This window comes from Oncorhynchus masou, chromosome 32 (genome assembly GCF_036934945.1).
Source record: "Oncorhynchus masou masou isolate Uvic2021 chromosome 32, UVic_Omas_1.1, whole genome shotgun sequence".
Classification (NCBI taxonomy): domain Eukaryota; kingdom Metazoa; phylum Chordata; class Actinopteri; order Salmoniformes; family Salmonidae; genus Oncorhynchus; species Oncorhynchus masou.
The window spans coordinates 86,475,404-86,501,648 of record NC_088243.1 but is presented as its reverse complement, the minus strand read 5'-3'; the positions used below and the strand labels follow the sequence as shown (position 1 = coordinate 86,501,648).

Sequence of the window (26,245 nt, the reverse complement as noted above, 5' to 3'; positions counted from 1 at the left end):
CTACCTTCTCCACTGCGGTCCCGTCGATGTGGATAGGGGCGTGCTCCCTCTGCTGTTTCCTGAAGTCCACGATCAGCTCCCTTGTTGACGTTGAAGGAGAGGTTATTTTCCTGGCACCACTCTCCCAGGGCCCTCACCTCCTCCCTGTAGGCTGTCTCGTCGTTGTTGGTTATCAGGCCTACTACTGTTGTGTGGTCTGCAAACTTGAAGATTGAGTTGGAGGCATGCTTGGCCACGCAGTCATGGGTGAACAGGGAGTACAGAAGGGGGCTGAGCACGCACCCTTGTGGGGCCCCTGTGTTCAGGATCAGCGAAGTGGAGGTGTTGTTTCCTACCTTCACCCCTTTGGGGCGGCCCATCACGAAGTCCAGGACCAAGTTGCACAGGGCGGGGTTCAGACCCAGGGCCCTGAGCTTAATGATGAGTTTGTAGGGTACTCATCGTTAAGAAGAACAGGTTGTTTAATCTGTCCATTTGAAGTAGCATATGGTCATTTAGATGAATCGGCTATCATACTGGTGTAGCTTTGTGCTTGTAGTTGGGTCAGGTTACCAGGGCAGATGTATTGAAGTGACAAGGGTCAGTGGCTCACAAAAGTGCTCTGCGCTATGTTTACTGCAAGCTCCCACTGAACTCCAATGAATTGTGTTGGTGGGATCAACTCCCTGCCTACCTGTAGACTCACAAAGCCTGTGGCCTCACGTAACTGTGTTAAAGTTGAACAGCCTTCCCTTGAAAGGGAAACCCATCTGTATAGTTTCATTGATAACGTCTGTCCCCTGGATCCAATATCATCAACCATTGAGGTAGTCAATTGAGGTCAGGTTTCATCGTTAGAAAGGCAATGAATCGGGTCCTATTATCATGGATGAATAGCAAGCTAAGACAAATGTCACACATCATCATCATCATCATCATGACTGCTTTTCAGGTGGATGAGTGGTAGAATGTATTCTCAAAACCACTGTTCATATTTTTTAACATTTATTTCAGGTGGCAACTAGAGTGGTTGTGGCAATGCGAAACTGAAAAAAACCTTACAACACATCTAAAATAATATGCCTAATCTATAGGAGCCCACATCGTTGTCCTTATATATAGTGACTCATTAGTGGACAGAGTGACGTTTTTAAATATGCAGAAATTAATAATACATTTTTTTGATTATAAACGTTATTACATGTTGCTGGATAAAAGGCTACGCTTTTTCACCTACCCTCACCAGCAGACAATTAGACAAAACAAACACTTCATAAACATGACACCTGATCATGTTGTTCATCTGTCAGTCTGACTAACCCCGCGGCCATGTTGTCTAGGACTGCCGCACCGCACCTGAAAGCCGGATATTGGTAACCTGACGCCTCTACCTGTTTACCGCGCTCCACCACAGTGACTAGTGATGGACTGTGAGAGCTTCAGAGGCAGGGGACATTAGTACGACGTAGGTGGCAGTATCAGCAGGACTTCGGACAAAAGTCCACGTAAATTAGTCTTACCTCTACCTTCAAATTATTTTCTACTTGTTATTGGGACTTTAATTGTTACAGAATTTCGCCTGGAAAGCACTTTGTGCTGACATCTATAACAACCATCGAACTCAGCATTGCAGTGGGAGCTAACAAAGCCAAATGAAGATCTAATGCAAAAGGATAAGCACTTTCTGTCTGTCGTTAGTCTCCAACTGATACATGTGTACCACATCACAAGGAGGGAACAAGAAGATGCCCGTTCAGATACCAGACGATACAGACTTTACCTCTTTCAAGGAACAATGTGAAAACCAGGAAGGATGGACAGCGCGCTACAACAAGGGAAACGTGACGGTGTGGTGCAGGGATGAAGAGTGTAAAACGATCCAGAAACTAAAGGCAAGTGTGTCGCTACGACAGATTCATTCCGGTACGTCTGGTGCGGTGCTTTAAGCACCGCGGAGAGGAGAGAAGACTGGACGTGTAGAACTTGAGGTTTCCAAGAGAAACCGAACTACTGTAGCGCTTCTCAAGATTAGTATATTTTTTTTCTTCCACTGAACAGGTTTGGATCTAACGTGTGGAATCATAATGATTCTTTTCCTAATGTTAAAATGAATACGATCATCAATACATCCTGTATAAAGCCGTGTTCATGATATTGTGTCTGGAGTAGACTTGAGTAGTTAGACTTAGTTTCTCTACTGTCCTCCCCCTTAGAGACCCCTGGAGCATCCTATTACCCATACAGCTGTGTTTCTCTACTGTCCCCCCCCCCTTAGAGACCCCTGGAGCAGCCTATTACCCATACTACTGTGTTTCTCTACTGTCCCCCCCCCTTAGAGACCCCTGGAGCAGCCTATTACCCATACAGCTGTGTTTCTCTACTGTCCCCCCCCCTTAGAGACCCCTGGAGCAGCCTATTACCCATACTACTGTGTTTCTCTACTGTCCCCCCCCTTAGAGACCCCTGGAGCAGCCTATTACCCATACTGCTGTGTTTCTCTTCTGCCCCCCCTTAGAGACCCCTGGAGCATCCTATTACCCATACTGCTGTGTTTCTCTTCTGCCCCCCCTTAGAGACCTCTGGAGCATCCTATTACCCATACTGCTGTGTTTCTCTTCTGCCCCCCCCCTCCTTAGAGACCCCTGGAGCAGCCTATTACCCATACTGCTGTGTTTCTCTTCTGCCCCCCCTCCTTAGAGACCCCTGGAGCATCCTATTACCCATACTGCTGTCTTTCTCTTCTGCCCCCCTCCTCCTTAGAGACCCCTGGAGCATCCTATTACCCATACTGCTGTGTTTCTCTTCTGCCCCCCCTCCTCCTTAGAGACCCCTGGAGCATCCTATTACCCATACTGCTGTGTTTCTCTTCTGCCCCCCCCCTTAGAGACCCCTGGAGCATCCTATTACCCATACTGCTGTCTTTCTCTTCTGCCCCCCCTCCTTAGAGACCCCTGGAGCATCCTATTACCCATACTGCTGTGTTTCTCTACTGTCCCCCCCTTAGAGACCCCTGGAGCATCCTATTACCCATATGGCTGTGTTTCTCTTCTGCCCCCCCCTCCTTAGAGACCCCTGGAGCATTCTATTACCCATACTGCTGTGTTTCTCTTCTGCCCCCCCTCCTTAGAGACCCCTGGAGCATCCTATTACCAATACTGCTGCGTTTCTCTTCTGCCCCCCCTCCTTAGAGACCCCTGGAGCATTCTATTACCCATACTGCTGTGTTTCTCTTCTGCCCCCCCCCCCCTTAGAGACCCTGGAGCATCCTATTACCCATACTGCTGTGTTTCTCTTCTGCCCCCCCTCCCCCTTAGAGACCCCTGGAGCATTACATTACCCATACTGCTGTGTTTCTCTTCTGCCCCCCCTCCTTAGAGACCCCTGGAGCATCCTATTACCCATACTGCTGTGTTTCTCTACTGCCCCCCCCCCTTAGAGACCCCTGGAGCATTCTATTACCCATACTGCTGTGTTTCTCTACTGCGCCCCTCCCCCTTAGAGACCCCTGGAGCATTACATTACCCATACTGCTGTGTTTCTCTTCTGCCCCCCCCCTCCTTAGAGACCCCTGGAGCATTCTATTACCCATACTGCTGTGTTTCTCTTCTGCCCCCCCCCCTCCTTAGAGACCCCTGGAGCATTCTATTACCCATACTGCTGTGTTTCTCTTCTGCCCCCCCCTCCTTAGAGACCCCTGGAGCATTCTATTACCCATACTGCTGTGTTTCTCTACTGCCCCCTCCCCCTTAGAGACCCCTGGAGCATTCTATTACCCATACTGCTGTGTTTCTCTTCTGACCCCCCCTTAGAGACCCCTGGAGCATTCTATTACCCATACTGCTGTGTTTCTCTACTGCCCCCCCCTTAGGGACCCCTGGAGCATTCTATTACCCATACTGCTGTGTTTCTCTCCTGCCCCCACCCCCCCCCCTCCTTAGAGACCCCTGGAGCATCCTATTACCCATACTGCTGTGTTTCTCTTCTGCCCCCCCCCCCCCTCCTTAGAGACCCCTGGAGCATTACATTACCCATACTGCTGTGTCTGCTCTAATACACTCTCTCCTATACTGTAACACTCACTAGATAAATAACTGCTGAGGTTTCTCATCTTCTCATCTTGCAGCAAATGCTTGTTGATACAACAGTAGTTTATTCAGTCTCAGAGCATCAGGTCTTGTGAATAGGACTGACATAATGATAAGCTATGGAGGAGGAGGAGAGAAAGAGATAGAGAGAGGAGAAGGGGCTTATCAAGGATGAAGAAGAATGATGAAAGTCCTAAATGATTAAAAGGAGAGCTTCCTCTCATTTATGATAATTTAGGACAGCAACATTATGCAGTACAATGTACCAAGAATGTACCAAAAACATTGCCTACAAAATGGTTCCAAAATGGTTCTTCGGTTGTCCCCAAATGAGAACCCTTTTTGGTTCCTTGTAGAATCCTTTTTCAGTTCCAGGTAGAACCCTATTGGGTTCCATATAGAACCCTCTGTGGAAAGGGCCTTACATGGAACCCAGAAGGGTTCTACTTGGAACCAAACTGGGATTTTAAAAGGGTTCTCTATGTGGACAGCCAAATAACCCTTGTAGGTTCTAGATAGCTCCTTTTTGTCTAATTCTGTACTCATGTCCTAAAATACTCATCAGTTCCAGAGGATTCATTCATATTTCATGGAAGGTTTGTTATTGCACCATTGGATAGGAATTCAGGTGGATCCCAATTCTGCACTACAGTATAGCAGTATAGCAGTAAAGTAGAATAGCAGGATAGCAGTATAGTATAGCAGTATAGTATATCAGTATAGCAGTATAGCAGTAAAGTAGAATAGCAGCATAGTATAGCAGTATAGTATATCAGTATAGTATATCAGTATAGCAGTATAGCAGTATAGTATAGCAGTATAGTATAGTAGTATAGTATATCAGTATAGCAGTATAGCAGTATAGTATAGCAGTATAGTATAGCAGTATAGTATAGCAGTATAGTATATCAGTATAGCAGTATAGCAGTAAAGTAGAATAGCAGGATAGCAGTATAGTATAGCAGTATAGTATATCAGTATAGCAGTATAGCAGTAAAGTAGAATAGCAGCATAGTATATCAGTATAGTATAGCAGTATAGTATATCAGTATAGTATATCAGTATAGCAGTAAAGTAGAATAGCAGTATAGCAGCATAGCAGTATAGTATATCATTATAGTAGTATAGCAGGACCGTAGTATAACAGTATAGTTGTATATTAGTATAGTAGCATAGCGGTATAGTTGTATAGTAGTATAGCAGGATAATAGTATAGCAGTATAGTAGTATACCGGTGTAGTATTATTGTAGTATAGCAATATATTAATATAGCAGAATAGTAGCATCGTAGCATAGCGGTATAGTAGTATACTGGTATCGTATTACTGTAGTATAGTAGTATAACAGTGCAGTAGTATAGCGCTATACTAATATAGAAATATAGTAGTATAGTGGTATAGCAGTATAGTAATATAGCAGTATACCAGCATAGAAGTATACTAGAATAACAGTATATTAGTATGGCAGTACATTAACATTGTGGTATAGCAGTATAGCAGTACAGGACTATAGAAGTATATTGGCATGGTAGTATAGTAGCATAGTAGGATAGTTGTATAGCAGCATAGTAGTATATTATTATAGTATTATTGTAGTGTAGTAGTATATTAGTTTAGCGGTATAGTAGTGTAGTAGTATATAAGTATAGTAGTGTAGTAGTATATTAGTATAGCGGTATAGTAGTGTAGTAGTATATTAGTATAGCGGTATAGTAGTGTAGTAGTATATAAGTATAGTAGTGTAGTAGTATATTAGTATAGCGGTATAGTAGTGTAGTAGTATATTAGTATAGCGGTATAGTAGTGTAGTGGTATATTAGTATAGCGGTATAGTAGTGTAGTAGTATATTAGTATAGCGGTATAGTAGTGTAGTAGTATATTAGTATAGTGGTATAGTAGTGTAGTAGTATATTAGTATAGCGGTATAGTAGTGTAGTAGTATATTAGTATAGTGGTATAGTAGTGTAGTAGTATATTAGTATAGCGGTATAGTAGTGTAGTAGTATAGTGGTGTAGTAGTATATTAGTATAGTGGTATAGTAGTGTCGTAGTATATTAGTATAGTGGTATAGTAGTGTGGTAGTATATTAGTATAGCGGTATAGTAGTGTAGTAGTATATTAGTATAGTCGTATAGCAGTATATTAATTTAGCAGTGTATTAATATAGCAGTATATTAGTATAGTAGTATCGTTGTATAGCAGCAATGGAGTATATTAGTATAGCGGTATAGTAGTGTAGTGGTATATTAGTATAGTGGTGTAGTAGTATATTAGTATAGCGTTATAGTAGTGTAGTAGTATATTAGTATAGGGGTATAGTAGTGTAGTAGTATATTAGTATAGCGGTATAGTAGTGTAGTAGTATAGCAGTATAGTAGTATATCGGTATAGAAGCATAGTAACATAGTAGCATGGGAGTATAGTATCATGGTAGAATATTAGTATAGTAGTATGGTAGTATAGCAGTATATCGGTATATAAGTATAGTAGCACAGAAGTATAGTAGTCTAGTAGCATAGTAGCGAATTAGTATATTGGTATAGTAGTATAGCCTATGTAGACCTAATGTAGATGCGTACTGTAACATAGTAGAGTCCAAACAATTCATTCAGAAACAGCACCCTCACTAGACGACATTACGCAATATGTATTCTATACTTCTACATTATATAGAAGTCCTACAGTAGGTAAGACTGGATCATCCGACCATACGTCTGTAGCAGCCAGCTATACTGTAGTCCTAGGTAAGACTAGGTCATCAGACCGTTTCTGCCTGTCAGAAAGGAAAGGCAGGCTGGGTCTCTGATATGACGTCCACCCAGGAGAGGTCCTGAAAAATGAAGAGTGGAAAACTGTGGTAATGGCGAGCAGCTAGTAACGAGGAAACCTGATTCCCCCTGCTGCCAGGCCAAGAGGGTAACGGCCCTTACCGAAGGAACTGCAGCTGACCCCGTCGGGAACCCAGATGGGGTAAATAAAGAGGGAACACAGGAAACAGGGTATGAATGATGGATTGTTTACGGATGAATGAGAAAACAAATGTTGACACCCGGAACAAACGTCAACAAAACAGGAGACGATGGCTAGATAAGCGATGCAATTCTTCGCTCATGAATAACAGAACGTAAAGGTAGGTATTGAAGAAATTCCATTCAGAGGGACCTAAAATTGCTTCCAACACTCTACTCAGCAAACTGGATGCAGTTTATCACAGTGCCATCCGTTTTGTCACTAAAGCACCTTATACCACCCACCACTGCGACTTGTATGCTCTAGTCGGCTGGCCCTCGCTACATATACAACTAGCCTACCTGGTTAAATAAAGATGAAAAAAAATACAAAATAAACCTAAGGAGGAAACCCAGTCAGAGGAGCGACGAAGCCTTCTGTTAGAAGCCAGGCCTGGACGGGGGTTGGACAGGAGGGGGATGTGATGGTGAATTATTAACTCAACCTGAGCGAATCAACTGATTGAGTTACATGGAACCGTTTGCTACGTTGATCCGACACACAATATGTGATTGTGTCACACCAGGCATGATAAACAGCACTGTCGTCCCTGCCCACTGATTAACTAACGTTATCCTGTAACATTTAGAATGGAAGGAAGTGGAATGATTATTCTGGGCTAGACCTAATGGAAGGAAGTGGAATGCTTATTCTGGGCTAGACCTAATGGAAGGAAGTGGAATGCTTATTCTGGGCTAGGCCTAATGGAAGGAAGTGGAATGCTTATTCTGGGCTAGGCCTAATGGAAGGAAGTGGAATGCTTATTCTGGGCTAGGCCTAATGGAAGGAAGTGGAATGCTTATTCTGGGCTAGGCCTAATGGAAGGAAGTGGAATGCTTATTCTGGGCTAGGCCTAATGGAAGGAAGTGGAATGCTTATTCTGGGCTAGGCCTAATGGAAGGAAGTGGAATGCTTATTCTGGGCTAGGCCTAATGGAAGGAAGTGGAATGCTTATTCTGGGCTAGGCCTAATGGAAGGAAGTGGAATGCTTATTCTGGGCTAGGCCTAATGGAAGGAAGTGGAATGCTTATTCTGGGCTAGGCCTAATGGAAGGAAGTGGAATGCTTATTCTGGGCTAGGCCTAATGGAAGGAAGTGGAATGCTTATTCTGGGCTAGGCCTAATGGAAGGAAGTGGAATGCTTATTCTGGGCTAGGCCTAATGGAAGGAAGTGGAATGCTTATTCCGGGCTAGGCCTAATGGAAGGAAGTGGAATGCTTATTCTGGGCTAGGCCTAATGGGAGGAAGTGGAATGCTTATTCCAGGCTAGACCTAATGGAAGGAAGTGGAATGCTTATTCTGGGCTAGACCTACCTAACCCATGTTTATAATATTCCTATCCTGTACTTTACACCTCTATGACAATGGGTCAAATTGAATTGAATGAATCAACTCTTTGTCCTGTAGTTTCCCCTTGAATCTTGAATCCTGTCTCTTCTTAATTCTTTACTCACAAAGAGTTCAACATTTGATGAGCCGTTTGATCAGCCAAATAACCACTGAAGATGACTTTCATAGAATTAAGCTGATTGATCACAGAAGAGACAAAATAAACATATTTACTTCAGCTATGAAGAGCACCAGGACAATAAACTAAGTTCTGCATTATAATGCATGTTGTGTGTTAGAAATGCGCTTATAATGCTTAATGAAGAGGGTATCCATACAAAGTGTTATGGGAAACTCCTGTTGCAGCCTCATGGTTAAATACAAACACTAAACTTCTGACCACTGGCTCCTCTCTCTGTCCTTCCTTCCTCTCCCCAACACGAGGAAAGGCCTGGGGCCACCATCACTGGCTCCTCTCTCTGTCCTTCCTTCCTCTCCCCAACACGAGGAAAGGCCTGGGGCCACCATCACTGGCTCCTCTCTCTGTCCTTCCTTCCTCTCCCCAACACGAGGAAAGGCCTGGGGCCACCATCACTGGCTCCTCTCTCGTTACACTATATACTGTATATACATTTCTCTTGGACATAAAACACTCAAACTCAAACATAAGGAAAGGCTTGAAGACCCCCAGCTATCCCACACCCCCATCCCACTCTACTGCTGTGGCCCCCAGCTATCCCACATCCCCATCCCACTCTACTGCTGTGGCCCCAGCTATCCCACATCCCCATCCCACTCTACTGCTGTGGCCCCCAGCTATCCCACATCCCCATCCCACTCTACTGCTGTGGCCCCCAGCTATCCCACATCCCCATCCCACTCTACTGCTGTGGCCCCCAGCTATCCCACATCCCCATCCCACTCTACTGCTGTGGCCCCCAGCTATCCCACATCCCCATCCCACTCTACTGCTGTGGCCCCCAGCTATCCCACATCCCCATCCCACTCTACTGCTGTGGCCCCCAGCTATCCCACATCCCCATCCCACTCTACTGCTGTGGCCCCCAGCTATCCCACATCCCCATCCCACTCTACTGCTGTGGCCCCCAGCTATCCCACACCCCCATCCCACCCTACTGCTGTGGCCCCCAGCTATCCCACATCCCCATCCCACTCTACTGCTGTGACCCCCAGCTATCCCACACCCCCATCCCACCCTACTGCTGTGGCCCCCAGCTATCCCACATCCCCATCCCACTCTACTGCTGTGACCCCCAGCTATCCCACACCCCCATCCCACTCTACTGCTGTGACCCCCAGCTATCCCACACCCCCATCCCACTCTACTGCTGTGACCCCCAGCTATCCCACATCCCCATCCCACTCTACTGCTGTGGCCCCCAGCTATCCCACACCCCCATCCCACTCTACTGCTGTGGCGCAGGCAGAACTGTATATTTATCAGTCACTCGCTGATGCGTCAGAGATATGGGGGAAATCCACTTATTTATGTTGTAATATGATACACTGTGCTTGGCTTTTAGCTAGGTCTACTGTATCAAATCAAATGTATTTATAAAGCCCTTCTTACATCAGCTGGTATCTCAAAGTGCTGTACAGAAACCCAGCCTAAAACCCCAAACAGCAAGCAATGCAGGTGTAGAAGCACGGGGGCTAGGAAAAGCTCCCTAGAAAGGACAAAACCTAGGAAGAAACTTAGAGAGGAACCAGGCTATGAGGGGTGGCCAGTCCTCTTCTGGCTGTGCCGGGTGGAGATTATAACAGAACATGGCCAAGGTATCCAGTTTAATATGATGTACACTATACTGTATAGGGTTTAATATGATGTACACTATACTGTATAGGGTTTAATATGATGTACACTATACTGTATAGGGTTTAATATGATGTACACTATACTGTATAGGGTTTAATATGATGTACACTATACTGTATAGGGTTTAATATGATGTACACTATACTGTATAGGGTTTAATATGATGTACACTATACTGTATAGGGTTTAATATGATGTACACTATACTGTATAGGGTTTAATATGATGTACACTGTACTGTATAACGAGCATCAAGATGGATGTAATATAAACAGAGAGCATCAAGATGGATGTAAGATAAACAGAGAGCATCAAGATGGATGTAATATAAACAGAGAGCATAAAAATGGAGGTAATGTAAACAGAGAGCATTAAGATGGAGGTAATGTAAACAGAGAGCATTAAGATGGATGTAATATAAACAGAGAGCATTAAGATGGAGGTAATGTAAACAGAGAGCATTAAGATGGGGGTAATGTAAACAGAGAGCATTAAGATGGAGGTAATGTAAACAGAGAGCATTAAGATGGAGGTAATGTAAACAGAGAGCATTAGGATGGATGTAATATAAACAGAGAGCATTAAGATGGAGGTAATGTAAACAGAGAGCATTAAGATGGAGGTAATGTAAACAGAGAGCATTAAGATGGAGGTAATGTAAACAGAGAGCATTAAGATGGAGGTAATGTAAACAGAGATCATTAAGTTGGAGGTAATGTAAACAGAGAGCATTAAGATGGAGGTAATGTAAACAGAGAGCATTAAGATGGAGGTAATGTAAACAGAGAGCATTAAGATGGATGTAATGTAAACAGAGAGCATTAAGATGGAGGTAATGTAAACAGAGAGCATTAAGATGGAGGTAATGTAAACAGAGAGCATTAAGATGGGGGTAATGTAAACAGAGAGCATTAAGATGGATGTAATATAAACAGAGAGCATTAAGGTGGAGGTAATGTAAACAGAGAGCATTAAGATGGATGTAATCTTATGTAATATCTCAAAGGCAACACTTCCTATAGTGTATTATTAATTCAACTAATATATATATATATATATATATATATATATCCTATGGTAAATTAATGTAGTTAGATCCTGGTATATTCCGTTCCATGTGGTCCCACAGGTGTATAATATAAGACTACAACAATAACAGTAATATAATATATTCAACTTCCTCAACTTCAAATGTTGCTGTTATGGTGGTGTACTGTTCTGTGTTCCCATCGGGAGATCTTTTGAAATGCATTTGGTGAAGGTTTTCTGCACAGTGTAATCTTTACTATAAAACACAGGCTGATCTATTGGGAACACTGTCACGTTCTGACCTTTATTTCCTTTGTTTTGTCTTTATTTAGTATGGTATCAGGGCGTGAGTTGGGGTGGGCAGTCTATGTTTGTTTGTTCTATATTTTGGGTATTTCTATGTTTCAGCCTAGTATGGTTCTCAATCAGAGGCAGGTGTCATTAGTTGTCTCTGATTGAGAATCATACTTAGGTAGCCTGGGTTTCACTGTGTGTTTGTGGGTGATTGTTCCTGTCTCTGTGTTTGCACCAGATAGGACTGTTTAGGGTTTTCACATTTCTTGTTTTTTTTTGTAGTCAGTTGTTCATGTGTACATTTACGTATTAAAAAGAACCATGGACACTGACCACGCTGCATATTGGTCCTCTGATCCTTCTCGCCTCTCCTCTTCGGAAGGAGAGGAAATCCCTTACAAACACTCCAAATAACAATGTGTTAATAACTGTAACATAAATCCTTCTGGAAGAGAGTCTGTAGCAGATTTTTCCGTGTGGGATCTATTTTTATGGTTCGCACTACCACTGCATCGTTCACTGCATCGTTCACTGCATCGTTCTAAACTTCATTGATACTGAAGACAGTTCTAGTTTTAGGGGCCCCAGTTCAGAGACGTTGACTCAGTCACTGTTCTACCTTGTTATTATAGAGGCGGCAGGGTAGCCTAGTGGTTAGAGCGTTGGACTAGTAACCGGAAGGGTGCAAGTTCAAATCCCCGAGCTGACAAGGTGCAAATCTGTCGTTCTGCCCACTGTTCCTAGGCTGTCATTGAAAATAAGAATTTATTCTTAACTGACTTGCCTAGTAAAATAAAGGTAAAAATAAATCAATTCCTAGCTAACCTAGTCCTATGTAATTACACAGTAAATAGCAGTAGCAGATAAGTAGTGACATCGTCATTTCTAGGTAATAACACAGTGACAGGGTTTAAGGTTATTACACAGATATATTTCTCAATAGGTTTTAAAAAATATATATAATGTGTTGTTTTACTTGTTGTTTCAGATGAGGATCGTGTGTAAGGACGTGACTGCCGAGACCCTTTACGACGTCCTTCATGACACCAGCTACCGGAAGAACTGGGACAGCAACATGATCGACACCCACGATATCGGCAGGCTCACTGTCAACGCAGACGTAGGATATTACTCCTGTGAGTTAGTGTCAGATGTAGGATATTACTCCTGTGAGTTAGTGTCAGATGTAGGATATTAGTCCTGTGAGTTAGTGTCAGATGTAGGATATTAGTCCTGTGAGTTAGTGTCAGATGTAGGATATTAGTCCTGTGGGTTAGTGTCAGATGTAGGATATTAGTCCTGTGAGTTAGTGTCAGATGTAGGATATTAGTCCTGTGAGTTAGTGTCAGATGTAGGATATTACTCCTGTGAGTTAGTGTCAGATGTAGGATATTACACCTGTGAGTTAGTGTCAGATGTAGGATATTAGTCCTGTGGGTTAGTGTCAGATGTAGGATATTAGTCCTGTGAGTTAGTGTCAGATGTAGGATATTACTCCTGTGAGTTAGTGTCAGATGTAGGATATTAGTCCTGTGAGTTAGTGTCAGATGTAGGATATTACACCTGTGAGTTAGTGTCAGATGTAGGATATTACTCCTGTGAGTTAGTGTCAGATGTAGGATATTAGTCCTGTGAGTTAGTGTCAGATGTAGGATATTACTCCTGTGAGTTAGTGTCAGATGTAGGATATTACTCCTGTGAGTTAGTGTCAGATGTAGGATATTACTCCTGTGAGTTAGTGTCAGATGTAGGATATTAGTCCTGTGAGTTAGTGTCAGATGTAGGATATTAGTCCTGTGAGTTAGTGTCAGATGTAGGATATTACTCCTGTGAGTTAGTGTCAGATGTAGGATATTACACCTGTGAGTTAGTGTCAGATGTAGGATATTAGTCCTGTGAGTTAGTGTCAGATGTAGGATATTAGTCCTGTGAGTTAGTGTCAGATGTAGGATATTACTCCTGTGAGTTAGTGTCAGATGTAGGATATTAGTCCTGTGAGTTAGTGTCAGATGTAGGATATTACACCTGTGAGTTAGTGTCAGATGTAGGATATTACACCTGTGAGTTAGTGTCAGATGTAGGATATTAGTCCTGTGAGTTAGTGTCAGATGTAGGATATTACACCTGTGAGTTAGTGTCAGATGTAGGATATTAGTCCTGTGAGTTAGTGTCAGATGTAGGATATTAGTCCTGTGAGTTAGTGTCAGATGTAGGATATTAGTCCTGTGAGTTAGTGTCAGATGTAGGATAGTACTCCTGTGAGTTAGTGTCAGATGTAGGATATTAGTCCTGTGAGTTAGTGTCAGATGTAGGATATTAGTCCTGTGAGTTAGTGTCAGATGTAGGATATTACACCTGTGAGTTAGTGTCAGATGTAGGATATTAGTCCTGTGAGTTAGTGTCAGATGTAGGATATTACACCTGTGAGTTAGTGTCAGATGTAGGATATTAGTCCTGTGAGTTAGTGTCAGATGTAGGATATTACTCCTGTGAGTTAGTGTCAGATGTAGGATATTAGTCCTGTGAGTTAGTGTCAGATGTAGGATATTAGTCCTGTGAGTTAGTGTCAGATGTAGGATATTACTCCTGTGAGTTAGTGTCAGATGTAGGATATTACTCCTGTGAGTTAGTGTCAGATGTAGGATATTAGTCCTGTGAGTTAGTGTCAGATGTAGGATATTAGTCCTGTGAGTTAGTGTCAGATGTAGGATATTAGTCCTGTGAGTTAGTGTCAGACGTAGGATATTACACCTGTGAGTTAGTGTCAGATGTAGGATATTACACCTGTGAGTTAGTGTCAGATGTAGGATATTAGTCCTGTGAGTTAGTGTCAGATGTAGGATATTACTCCTGTGAGTTAGTGTCAGAGGTAGGATATTAGTCCTGTGAGTTAGTGTCAGATGTAGGATATTACACCTGTGAGTTAGTGTCAGATGTAGGTTATTAGTCCTGTGAGTTAGTGTCAGATTTAGGATATTACACCTGTGAGTTAGTGTCAGATGTAGGATATTACACCTGTGAGTTAGTGTCAGATGTAGGATATTAGTCCTGTGAGTTAGTGTCAGATATAGGATATTACACCTGTGAGTTAGTGTCAGATGTAGGATATTGAACCTGTGAGTTAGTGTCAGATGTAGGATATTAGTCCTGTGAGTTAGTGTCAGATGTAGGATATTACTCCTGTGAGTTAGTGTCAGATGTAGGATAGTACACCTGTGAGTTAGTGTCAGATGTAGGATATTAGTCCTGTGAGTTAGTGTCAGATGTAGGATATTAGTCCTGTGAGTTAGTGTCAGATGTAGGATATTACACCTGTGAGTTAGTGTCAGATGTAGGATATTAGTCCTGTGAGTTAGTGTCAGATGTAGGATATTACTCCTGTGAGTTAGTGTCAGATGTAGGATATTAGTCCTGTGAGTTAGTGTCAGATGTAGGATATTACACCTGTGAGTTAGTGTCAGACGTAGGATATTACTCCTGTGAGTTAGTGTCAGATGTAGGATATTAGTCCTGTGAGTTAGTGTCAGATGTAGGATATTACACCTGTGAGTTAGTGTCAGATGTAGGATATTAGTCCTGTGAGTTAGTGTCAGACGTAGGATATTACTCCTGTGAGTTAGTGTCAGATGTAGGATATTAGTCCTGTGAGTTAGTGTCAGATGTAGGATAGTACTCCTGTGAGTTAGTGTCAGATGTAGGATATTAGTCCTGTGAGTTAGTGTCAGATGTAGGATATTAGTCCTGTGAGTTAGTGTCAGATGTAGGATATTACACCTGTGAGTTAGTGTCAGATGTAGGATATTAGTCCTGTGAGTTAGTGTCAGGTGTAGGATATTACACCTGTGAGTTAGTGTCAGATGTAGGATATTAGTCCTGTGAGTTAGTGTCAGATGTAGGATATTACTCCTGTGAGTTAGTGTCAGATGTAGGATATTAGTCCTGTGAGTTAGTGTCAGATGTAGGATATTAGTCCTGTGAGTTAGTGTCAGATGTAGGATATTACTCCTGTGAGTTAGTGTCAGATGTAGGATATTACTCCTGTGAGTTAGTGTCAGATGTAGGATATTAGTCCTGTGAGTTAGTGTCAGATGTAGGATATTAGTCCTGTGAGTTAGTGTCAGATGTAGGATATTAGTCCTGTGTGTTAGTGTCAGACGTAGGATATTACACCTGTGAGTTAGTGTCAGATGTAGGATATTACACCTGTGAGTTAGTGTCAGATGTAGGATATTAGTCCTGTGAGTTAGTGTCAGATGTAGGATATTACTCCTGTGAGTTAGTGTCAGATGTAGGATATTAGTCCTGTGAGTTAGTGTCAGATGTAGGATATTACTCCTGTGAGTTAGTGTCAGAGGTAGGATATTAGTCCTGTGAGTTAGTGTCAGATGTAGGATATTACACCTGTGAGTTAGTGTCAGATGTAGGTTATTAGTCCTGTGAGTTAGTGTCAGATTTAGGATATTACACCTGTGAGTTAGTGTCAGATGTAGGATATTACACCTGTGAGTTAGTGTCAGATGTAGGATATTAGTCCTGTGAGTTAGTGTCAGATGTAGGATATTACTCCTGTGAGTTAGTGTCAGATGTAGGATATTAGTCCTGTGAGTTAGTGTCAGATGTAGGATATTAGTCCTGTGAGTTAGTGTCAGATGTAGGATATTACTCCTGTGAGTTAGTGTCAGATGTAGGATATTACTCCTGTGAGTTAGTGTCAGATGTAGGATATTAGTCCTGTGAGTTAGTGTCAGATGTAGGATATTAGTCCTGTGAGTTAGTGTCAGATGTAGGATATTAGTCCTGTGTGTTAGTGTCAGACGTAGGATATTACACCTGTGAGTTAGTGTCAGATGTAGGATATTACACCTGTGAGTTAGTGTCAGATGTAGGATATTAGTCCTGTGAGTTAGTGTCAGATGTAGGATATTACTCCTGTGAGTTAGTGTCAGATGTAGGATATTAGTCCTGTGAGTTAGTGTCAGATGTAGGATATTACTCCTGTGAGTTAGTGTCAGAGGTAGGATATTAGTCCTGTGAGTTAGTGTCAGATGTAGGATATTACACCTGTGAGTTAGTGTCAGATGTAGGTTATTAGTCCTGTGAGTTAGTGTCAGATTTAGGATATTACACCTGTGAGTTAGTGTCAGATGTAGGATATTACTCCTGTGAGTTAGTGTCAGATGTAGGATATTAGTCCTGTGAGTTAGTGTCAGATGTAGGATATTACTCCTGTGAGTTAGTGTCAGATGTAGGATATTAGTCCTGTGAGTTAGTGTCAGATGTAGGATATTACTCCTGTGAGTTAGTGTCAGATGTAGGATATTACTCCTGTGAGTTAGTGTCAGATGTAGGATATTAGTCCTGTGAGTTAGTGTCAGATGTAGGATATTACTCCTGTGAGTTAGTGTCAGATGTAGGATATTAGTCCTGTGAGTTAGTGTCAGATGTAGGATATTAGTCCTGTGAGTTAGTGTCAGATGTAGGATATTACACCTGTGAGTTAGTGTCAGATGTAGGATATTAGTCCTGTGAGTTAGTGTCAGATGTAGGATATTAGTCCTGTGAGTTAGTGTCAGTTGTAGGATATTAGTCCTGTGAGTTAGTGTCAGATGTAGGATATTACTCCTGTGAGTTAGTGTCAGATGTAGGATATTACACCTGTGAGTTAGTGTCAGATGTAGGATATTACTCCTGTGAGTTAGTGTCAGATGTAGGATATTAGTCCTGTGAGTTAGTGTCAGATGTAGGATATTACTCCTGTGAGTTAGTGTCAGATGTAGGATATTAGTCCTGTGAGTTAGTGTCAGATGTAGGATATTAGTCCTGTGAGTTAGTGTCAGATGTAGGATATTACACCTGTGAGTTAGTGTCAGATGTAGGATATTAGTCCTGTGAGTTAGTGTCAGATGTAGGATATTAGTCCTGTGAGTTAGTGTCAGTTGTAGGATATTAGTCCTGTGAGTTAGTGTCAGATGTAGGATATTACTCCTGTGAGTTAGTGTCAGATGTAGGATATTACACCTGTGAGTTAGTGTCAGATGTAGGATATTAGTCCTGTGAGTTAGTGTCAGATGTAGGATATTACTCCTGTGAGTTAGTGTCAGATGTAGGATATTAGTCCTGTGAGTTAGTGTCAGATGTAGGATATTAGTCTTGTGAGTTAGTGTCAGAAATGGGATATTACTCCTGTGAGTTAGTGTCAGATGTAGGATATTACTCCTGTGAGTTAGTGTCAGATGTAGGATATTAGTCCTGTGAGTTAGTGTCAGATGTAGGATATTACTCCTGTGAGTTAGTGTCAGATGTAGGATATTACTCCTGTGAGTTAGTGTCAGATGTAGGATATTAGTCCTGTGAGTTAGTGTCAGATGTAGGATATTACTCCTGTGAGTTAGTGTCAGATGTAGGATATTAGTCCTGTGAGTTAGTGTCAGATGTAGGATATTAGTCCTGTGAGTTAGTGTCAGATGTAGGATATTAGTCCTGTGAGTTAGTGTCAGATGTAGGATATTAGTCCTGTGAGTTAGTGTCAGATGTAGGATATTAGTCCTGTGAGTTAGTGTCAGATGTAGGATATTAGTCCTGTGAGTTAGTTTCAGATGTAGGATATTAGTCCTGTGAGTTAGTGTCAGATGTAGGATATTACTCCTGTGAGTTAGTGTCAGATGTAGGATATTACACCTGTGAGTTAGTGTCAGATGTAGGATATTAGTCCTGTGAGTTAGTGTCAGATGTAGGATATTAGTCCTGTGAGTTAGTGTCAGATGTAGGATATTAGTCCTGTGAGTTAGTGTCAGATGTAGGATATTACTCCTGTGAGTTAGTGTCAGATGTAGGATATTAGTCCTGTGAGTTAGTGTCAGATGTAGGATATTACACCTGTGAGTTAGTGTCAGACGTAGGATATTACACCTGTGAGTTAGTGTCAGATGTAGGATATTAGTCCTGTGAGTTAGTGTCAGATGTAGGATATTACACCTGTGAGTTAGTGTCAGATGTAGGATATTAGTCCTGTGAGTTAGTGTCAGATGTAGGATATTAGTCCTGTGAGTTAGTGTCAGATGTAGGATATTAGTCCTGTGAGTTAGTGTCAGATGTAGGATATTACTCCTGTGAATTAGTGTCAGATGTAGGATATTACTGCTGTGAGTTAGTGTCAGATGTAGGATATTACACCTGTGAGTTAGTGTCAGATGTAGGATAGTACTTCTAAGAGTTAGTGTCAGAAATAGGATTTTAGGAGGAGGAAGAGGAAGAAGAGGGGGAGGAGGAAGAGGAGAAGGATGAAGATGAGGAGGGGGAATAGGAGGAGGAAGAGGGGGAGGAGGAGGAAGAGGGAGTAGGAGGAGCAGGGGAAGAGGAGGGGGAAGAGGGGAAGGAGGAGGAAGAGGGAGTAGGAGGAGCAGGGGAAGAGGAGGAGGGGGAAGAGAGGAAAGAAGAGGAGGGGGGAGTGGGAGGAGGAGAAAGAGAATGAGGGGGAGAAGGAGGTGGAAGAGGATTCTAAACTGCGGTACGTGAACACCAGTCAGTATGAGTCAATATGCAACAGATGTAGTAGACTAAACCATGTTTCTCCAAGTAAAGGGTGTTTTTATGACTAGGCCTACTGTAATCACATGTTGCAGATGAAACGTACAGCGATCTAATCAGGCATAGAAATAGACTGAATAGACTGGGTTGTGAGGCAGTTTGTCACTGAGAATCATTGAGAACTTTAGATAATTAGACGATAGAATACCGCAGTACGTGGACATTTGGACTCAATGGAACATCTTCCACGAAGGTCATGTTGTCATTGTGTTTTGTAGGGAAGTGCCCGAGCCCCCTGAAGAACAGGGACTTTATCACTATGAGATCATGGCTTCCTCTGGGCAACGACTACCTGATCATCAACTACTCTGTCAAACACCCGGTATGTACCGTTATCTACACACAGTGTTGGTTTGCTCTGAATATTATCAACCGTAGGGCTCCCGAGCGGCGCAGTGGTCTAAAGACCCTGGTTCGAATCCAGGCTGCATCACATCCAGCCGTGATTGGGAGTCCAACAGGGGTAGGTCATCACCGTCAATAAGAATGTGTTCTTAACTGACTTGCCTAGTTAAATAAACAAAAACGTCACAATGGATGAGTGGCTGGATCTCTTTTTCATACGAGTAGGATTACAAAGATAATGTGATTTATCTAAAGTTGTACATGTCGTCTAGTGAATTTTGTACAATAAATAGATTCCATTAGTGCTGTTTGGCAGACTCGGTAAGAAAGCTCTGCCAGAGGCCCAGTCTACTGCAGAAGTCTGGTCAACATCTCCACATGTCTCGGTTTGTTAAACAGAAGAAGTCTAAACATAATGTGAACAGCTGACTGGTTTCATTTGTTATGGTAATCCATGTATGAATGACACTTTCATTTGATTGGTCATTTGATTGGTCTTATTCCAGCAATATCCACCCAGAAAGGACTGCGTGAGAGCAGTGTCTCTGCAGACAGGATACCTGATTCAGTCCAACGGAGACAACTCCTCCGCTCTCTATTACCTGACGCAGGTCGATCCCAAAGGTAAACCCTCTGGTTATATACAGGACTGTACATCTAAATGATTTACATAACATGTTTTTGGTGTTGACAGTACAGCTCTATGCTGGTCCACACCAGTTCTGGATACAGTGCATCACTGTCATAGGGTGCTATGAGAAGACTGCTCCGTCTGTTTGTGTACGCAACACCAGTTAGCTGAAAGACCCCTAGCTTCACTCCACACTGAGAGAGTCCCCTAGCTTCACTTCCACACTGAGAGAGTCCCCTAGCTTCACTTCCACACTGAGAGAGTCCTGTTGAAACACCTCTGTGTACACAGACACAGCTCTTAGGGAGGAATCAGGCAAAGATCAAACGCAGCAAGATTATGTTTCATCAGTAACTTTTTGAAAGCTATTAGGTGGATGATACGACCTGTGGCGTATCCTTCCTATCCAAGATATTTAAGGTGCTTTTAACGGCCGTGTTTTAAAGAAGGCCATTACTGACAGATAGCTTAACCATTAAATGCTGACATTGCATCTGATTAAAGTGTGGAGAGACCGTTTCACTATAGTATACAGTATGACTGTCACGCCCTGGCCATAGAGAGGCTTTTTATTCTCGATTTTGGTTAGGCCACGGTGTGACTAGGGTGGGCGTTCTATGTTCTTTTTTCTATGTTTTTGTATTTCTTTGTTTTTGGCCTGGTATGGTTCCCAATCAGAGGCAGTTGCCATTCGTTGTCTCTGATTGAGAACCATACTTAGGTAGCTCTTGCCCACGTGGGTTTTGTGGGTAGTTGTTTTCCTGACAGAACTGTTGCGTTTTGTTCCACTTTTGTTTCAGTGTTCTGGTTACAATAAACATCATGAACACGTACCACGCTGCACTTTGGTCTACTCTCTCTTCCTCAGACCAACATCATTTTACATTTTACATTTAAGTCATTTAGCAGACGCTCTTATCCAGAGCGACTTACAAATTGGTGAATTCACCTTCTGACATCCAGTGGAACAGCCACTTTACAATAGTGCATCTAAATCATTAAGGGGGGGGGGTGAGAAGGATAACTTATCCTATCCTAGGTATTCCTTGAAGAGGTGGGGTTTCAGGTGTCTCCGGAAGGTGGTGATTGACTCCGCTGTCCTGGCGTCGTGAGGGAACATCCTTACAATGTCTTCTCTTGCACCTTTTGTAAACCCGATGTCAGGGTGCAGCAGATCGCTGCGTGGTCTGAAAGGACTCTGTGTGCTCCATTGTAATTTAACAACAGCTTTCATCATCGGACCGAGTTTACATTACAGCTTAACTCCAGCCTAATGTCTGTCCTTGAGGGAGAAGAGACGTGTGTGTGTGTGTGTTTCCTTGAGTGTGAAGAGACTCGGTGTGTGTGTGTGTGTGTGTGTGTGTGTGTGTGTGTGTGTGTGTGTCTGTTCTTGAGGGAGAAGAGACTTGGTGTGTGTGTGTGTCCTTGAGTGTGAAGAGACTCAGTGTGTGTGTGTGTGTGTGTGTGTGTGTGTCTGTTCTTAAGTGTGAAGAGACTTGGTGTGTGTGTGTGTGTCCTTGAGTGTGAAGAGACTTGGTGTGTGTGTGTGTGTGTGTCCTTGAGTGTGAAGAGACTTGGTGTGTGTGTGTGTGTGTGTCCTTGAGTGTGAAGAGACTCGGTGTGTGTGTGTGTGTCCTTGAGTGTGAAGCATCAGGAAGCCTTTGATGCCCCCCTGCACCAGTGTAACACCACTGCTACTGAAGACATGTTTTCTGAATCTGCTGATTTCATCTGTTTTCTGTGCTGCTCCAAGCTACCCCGTTGATAATAACTGCCTTCTATTCCGTTGATGTGTGTGTGTGTGTGTCTGTGTGTGTCTGTGTGTCTGTGTGCGTTGCTGTTAAAGCTCATATTCACGGCATGGAATCCCCAGAAGCTATGAACAGCTGGAACAGTATCGTCACACTTCTGTACTGTCTACTGTCCTTACTGTAAACCAGGGGTCCTGTAGGAACTATATCTACTGTCTAATGTCCTTACTGTAAACCATGGGTCCTATAGGAACTATATTTACTGTCTACTGTCCTTACTGTAAACCAGGGGTCCTGTAGGAACTATATCTACTGTCTACTGTCCTTACTGTAAACCAGGGGTCCTATAGGAACTATATTTACTGTCTACTGTCCTTACTGTAAACCAGGGGTCCTATAGGAACTATATCTACTGTCTACTGTCCTTAATGTAAACCAGGGTCCCTATAGGAGCTATATCTACTGTCTACTGTCCTTACTGTAAACCATGGGTCCTATAGGAACTATATCTACTGTCTACTGTCCTTACTGTAAACCAGGGTCCCTATAGGAGTTATATCTACTGTCTACTGTCCTTACTGTAAACCATGGGTCCTGTAGGAACTATATCTACTGTCTACTGTCCTTACTGTAAACCATGGGTCCTGTAGGAACTATATCTACTGTCTACTGTCCTTACTGTAAGCCAGGGGTCCTATATGAACTGTATATCTACTGTCCTTACTGTAAACCAGGGGTCCTATAGGAACTATATCTACTGTCTACTGTCCTTACTGTAAGCCAGGGGTCCTATATGAACTATATCTACTGTCCTTACTGTATTTGCTATCGTAGGCCTGCCTACTAGAAATACTTGAGGCGTATTGTATTTGTGTTGTACCTTCATGTTTTTGGTTTGGACTGCAGGTTCCCTTCCCAAGTGGGTGGTGAATAGAGCTTCCCAGTTCGTAGCACCAAAGGTAATATTGTCATATGAATATGATAATCAATCTGGTCCATCTGTCAGTGTATTATGGCTGTTTGTAACAGTGTGTTATATGTGAAAATGTGATCGTATTATTTAAATGTTTAAGGAAAATGAGTTCAAATGAGGACGAGAAAAGATCCTAATAAAATAAAATAAAATCTGTCTTATAAATGTAGTATCTTGAAAGCGAGAACTAGAGAGACTGTTCCTAACAAATCACAGGGGTAGCCTATATTATCCATCTCTGGTTAGGGAAAGAAATGACTGTATACCTCTTACTCCATCTATTGGTTTCAGGAAGTACTGTCACGCCCTGGTCGAAATATATTATGTTTATTCTTCATTTATTCGGTCTGGCCAGTGTGTGACATGGGTTATTGTGGTGTGTTTTTGTCTTGGGGTTTTGTGGGATGTCTAGCGTTAGTCTATCGCTGCCTAAATATGGTTCCCAATCAGAGACAGCGATAATCACCTGACTCTGATTGAGAACCGCCTCAGGCAGCCATAGACTAACGCTAGACACCCCACAAAACCCCAGGACAAAAACACACCACAATAACCCATGTCACACCCTGGCCTGACCAAATAAATGAAGATAAACATAATATATTTCGACCAGGGCGTGACAGTTATATTGTCTTTGTTTTATTAGTGGTGTTATATGTTATATTGTCTCTTCTCTGGTTAGGGTAAGAAATTACTGTATACCTCTTCCTCCATCTATTGGTTTCAGGAAGTACATGCATTTCCCAAAGATGTTTTGATGCCAAAATCACTAATCATGGACACCATTAAAAGTACTACCGTGGTGTTATAACTCTCATTATTACACATTTAACAACTTATTTATAAACACATCATTTACAGTTTATTGCTTACTTATAAAAACCCTTCAAAACATGTCTACATGACTTATCTAAGAGGCTCTTAATTAACCCATTCATTTAGAATCTGAATATTTGTGCTCCTTCCCCCGAGGCCATGAAGAAGATCTACAAGGCCTGTCAGAAGTATCCAGAGTGGAAGAGGAAGCACAACCCTAACCTGAAGCCCTGGATTTACCCCGAGCAGAACACCTTACCGTGCATTAACGTGGCTGACCTTGTACTACAGAGAGCCGACTCACTGGAGAACATTGATGAGAGCCGCCTGACGGAGGAGAAACAAGCACAACGTCACAGCGATGACGAAGAGACCTAGTCTGAGTTTGTATGTAATTGTGTGGCTGTGTTTAAAAAATGGCACCCTATTCCCTATATAGTGTATTACTTTTGTGCATGGGCCCATTAGGCCCTGGTCAAAAGTAGTGCACTACTACCTATTAGGCTCTGGTCAAAAGTAGTGCACTACTACCTATTGGGCTCTGGTCAAAAGTAGTGCACTACTACCTATTAGGCTCTGGTCAAAAGTAGTGCACTACTACCTATTGGGCTCTGGTCAAAAGTAGTGCACTATATAGGAAATAGGGTGCCATTTGGGACACACACTTTTGAGTTTGGTGTGTGTGTGTGTGAGAGAGAGAGTGTGTACAGTACTTATAATGTACATGTATGATTGACTATGATTTTGATCTGCAAATTTGTCTCGTTGCGTTTAGCTGGTAATTGATCAATAACTTATTCAATCCGAGGGGTTTAACAGGGTATTTTCAGATAGCATGACAAATTAGGGAATATATATTCCTCAAAAAATGGACGACGTATTTACGGTGCTATCGCTCAATTAAATAGTATAATAATATCTAATTGACATTAATAATAGACTAAACCTTTGAGTAAAACTTTGTGTCTCTTTCACAAAAACAAAACAAATTTGAAGACAATATTTCAAGGCCCTATTCACATTTGATTTGACTAAGCTTTCATTTGGCTCTTGGGGCGGTGCAGCGGTCCAAGGCACTGCATCTCAGTGCCAGAGTCTTCACTGCACAAATCCAGGCTTCATCACATTCAGCTGTGATTGGGAGTCCCATAGGGCGGCGCCCAACATCGCCCGGGGTAGGTTGCCATTGTAAATAATTATTTGTTTTTAACTGACTTGCCTGGTTAAATAAAAACAAAACAAAAAACACATTGGACTTTACCAATACAGGCAGTCTACTAAAGTATATTTCCAGTTCTCTAGTGCCTCCCAGTGGCAGCAATATGTCATGACATTTCCTCATCCCCCAGTGTTCCGGAAGCCATGAGCTGTTAGAACAATGGAATGTCAAGTTTGTTAGGAAGTGAATTAGCATAATGCACCAAGACATGTGTTCTTTTGTACAGTGAATGGCCCACTGAGGCTCCTAATGACAGTCACAGGGGAGGACAGATGGCAGCATAACCTGTTCGGAATCATTATAGTCGGTCATAATCTGTTAATAGTTTTTTATAACCTTAGGGGTCATGAAGCATGTTTAGCTGTTAAAAGGTCATTACATCACTTATACTTTGGTGTTGCCTGTTCTGACTGAATATCAAAGATGGTGTCTTTATGAATGAATACAGTTATCATTAGGCATGTGTTTTCATTTAATTCAAACGGTCTTTTTGTAGGATTTTCTGACATGTTTCCAGAAAGGAGCGGCATCATGTCCATACTGACTGATGTTAAATAAAGAGAAGTTGTCTCCTGATTTTAACACCTTCGCGGCTGATGTTCTTGATTCTTAAATTCTAAGTACAAGTTCCCATTTTGACCACAATGTTTGTTTTTCTCCGTCGATAAGGAATGTTGATGTGTGACTGCATCCTTTTTCAGACTTAAAAATGTAGCTGGGGGCCAATCCTCAGAATCTGCATTGTCTCAGGCACTTCCTGTTTCCCCAAGGCTACTTCCTGTCACACTTCCTGTCCGCATCAGTCAGGTTTTTTTTTTTTTGAGGGAAAGGAAACGCCACTAGTGTCTAGATTTCTCACACGGCACAAAAGCTTCTCATTGCTTTTAAAACTCACAATTCATTGCTTCATCTACCATAAAACGTCTTCCATTTTGAGTGATCTTTGAGAAGTAAAGTGTGTGATGTTATTGTATTGTGTGTAACCATTTATTTTCCATAATCTGAGCTGCCGTTAATTTTTGAATAACAATGTGTGTGATTCATGATGTCCCTGGAACTTGAACAACATTTTTAATGTAATCTTACTATAACTATTTAACGTAATGTGTGTGTGTGTGTGTGTGTGTGTGTGTGTGTGTGTGTGTGTGTGTGTGTGTGTGTGTGTGTGTGTGTGTGTGTGTGTGTGTGTGTGTGTGTGTGTGAGTGTCAGGAAGGGTGAGGGGGCTCAGGAAATATCCAGGACCACATCTTAGTTATACCTTAACATCCACATTTTTTGTAGATATTCACAATTCTGATCTCTCATCAGGTTGTCTATTGTATCAGCTGGCCTATTGAAGCCCACATCACATGGTCTATTG

The 26,245-nt window shown here is 42.3% G+C and overlaps 1 protein-coding gene across 1 annotated transcript; it reads left to right on the top strand.

Moving 5' to 3' along the window:
* Positions 1 to 1,410: 1,410 nt before the first annotated feature.
* Positions 1,411 to 25,471, top strand: LOC135527142 (START domain-containing protein 10-like). The gene is made up of 6 exons (XM_064955788.1): positions 1,411 to 1,871; positions 12,551 to 12,698; positions 19,368 to 19,471; positions 20,001 to 20,118; positions 22,783 to 22,835; positions 23,822 to 25,471. Exons 1-6 carry the CDS (start codon positions 1,692 to 1,694, stop codon positions 24,041 to 24,043), a joined length of 825 nt encoding a protein of 274 aa, XP_064811860.1. The 5' UTR covers positions 1,411 to 1,691; the 3' UTR covers positions 24,044 to 25,471.
* Positions 25,472 to 26,245: the final 774 nt, after the last annotated feature.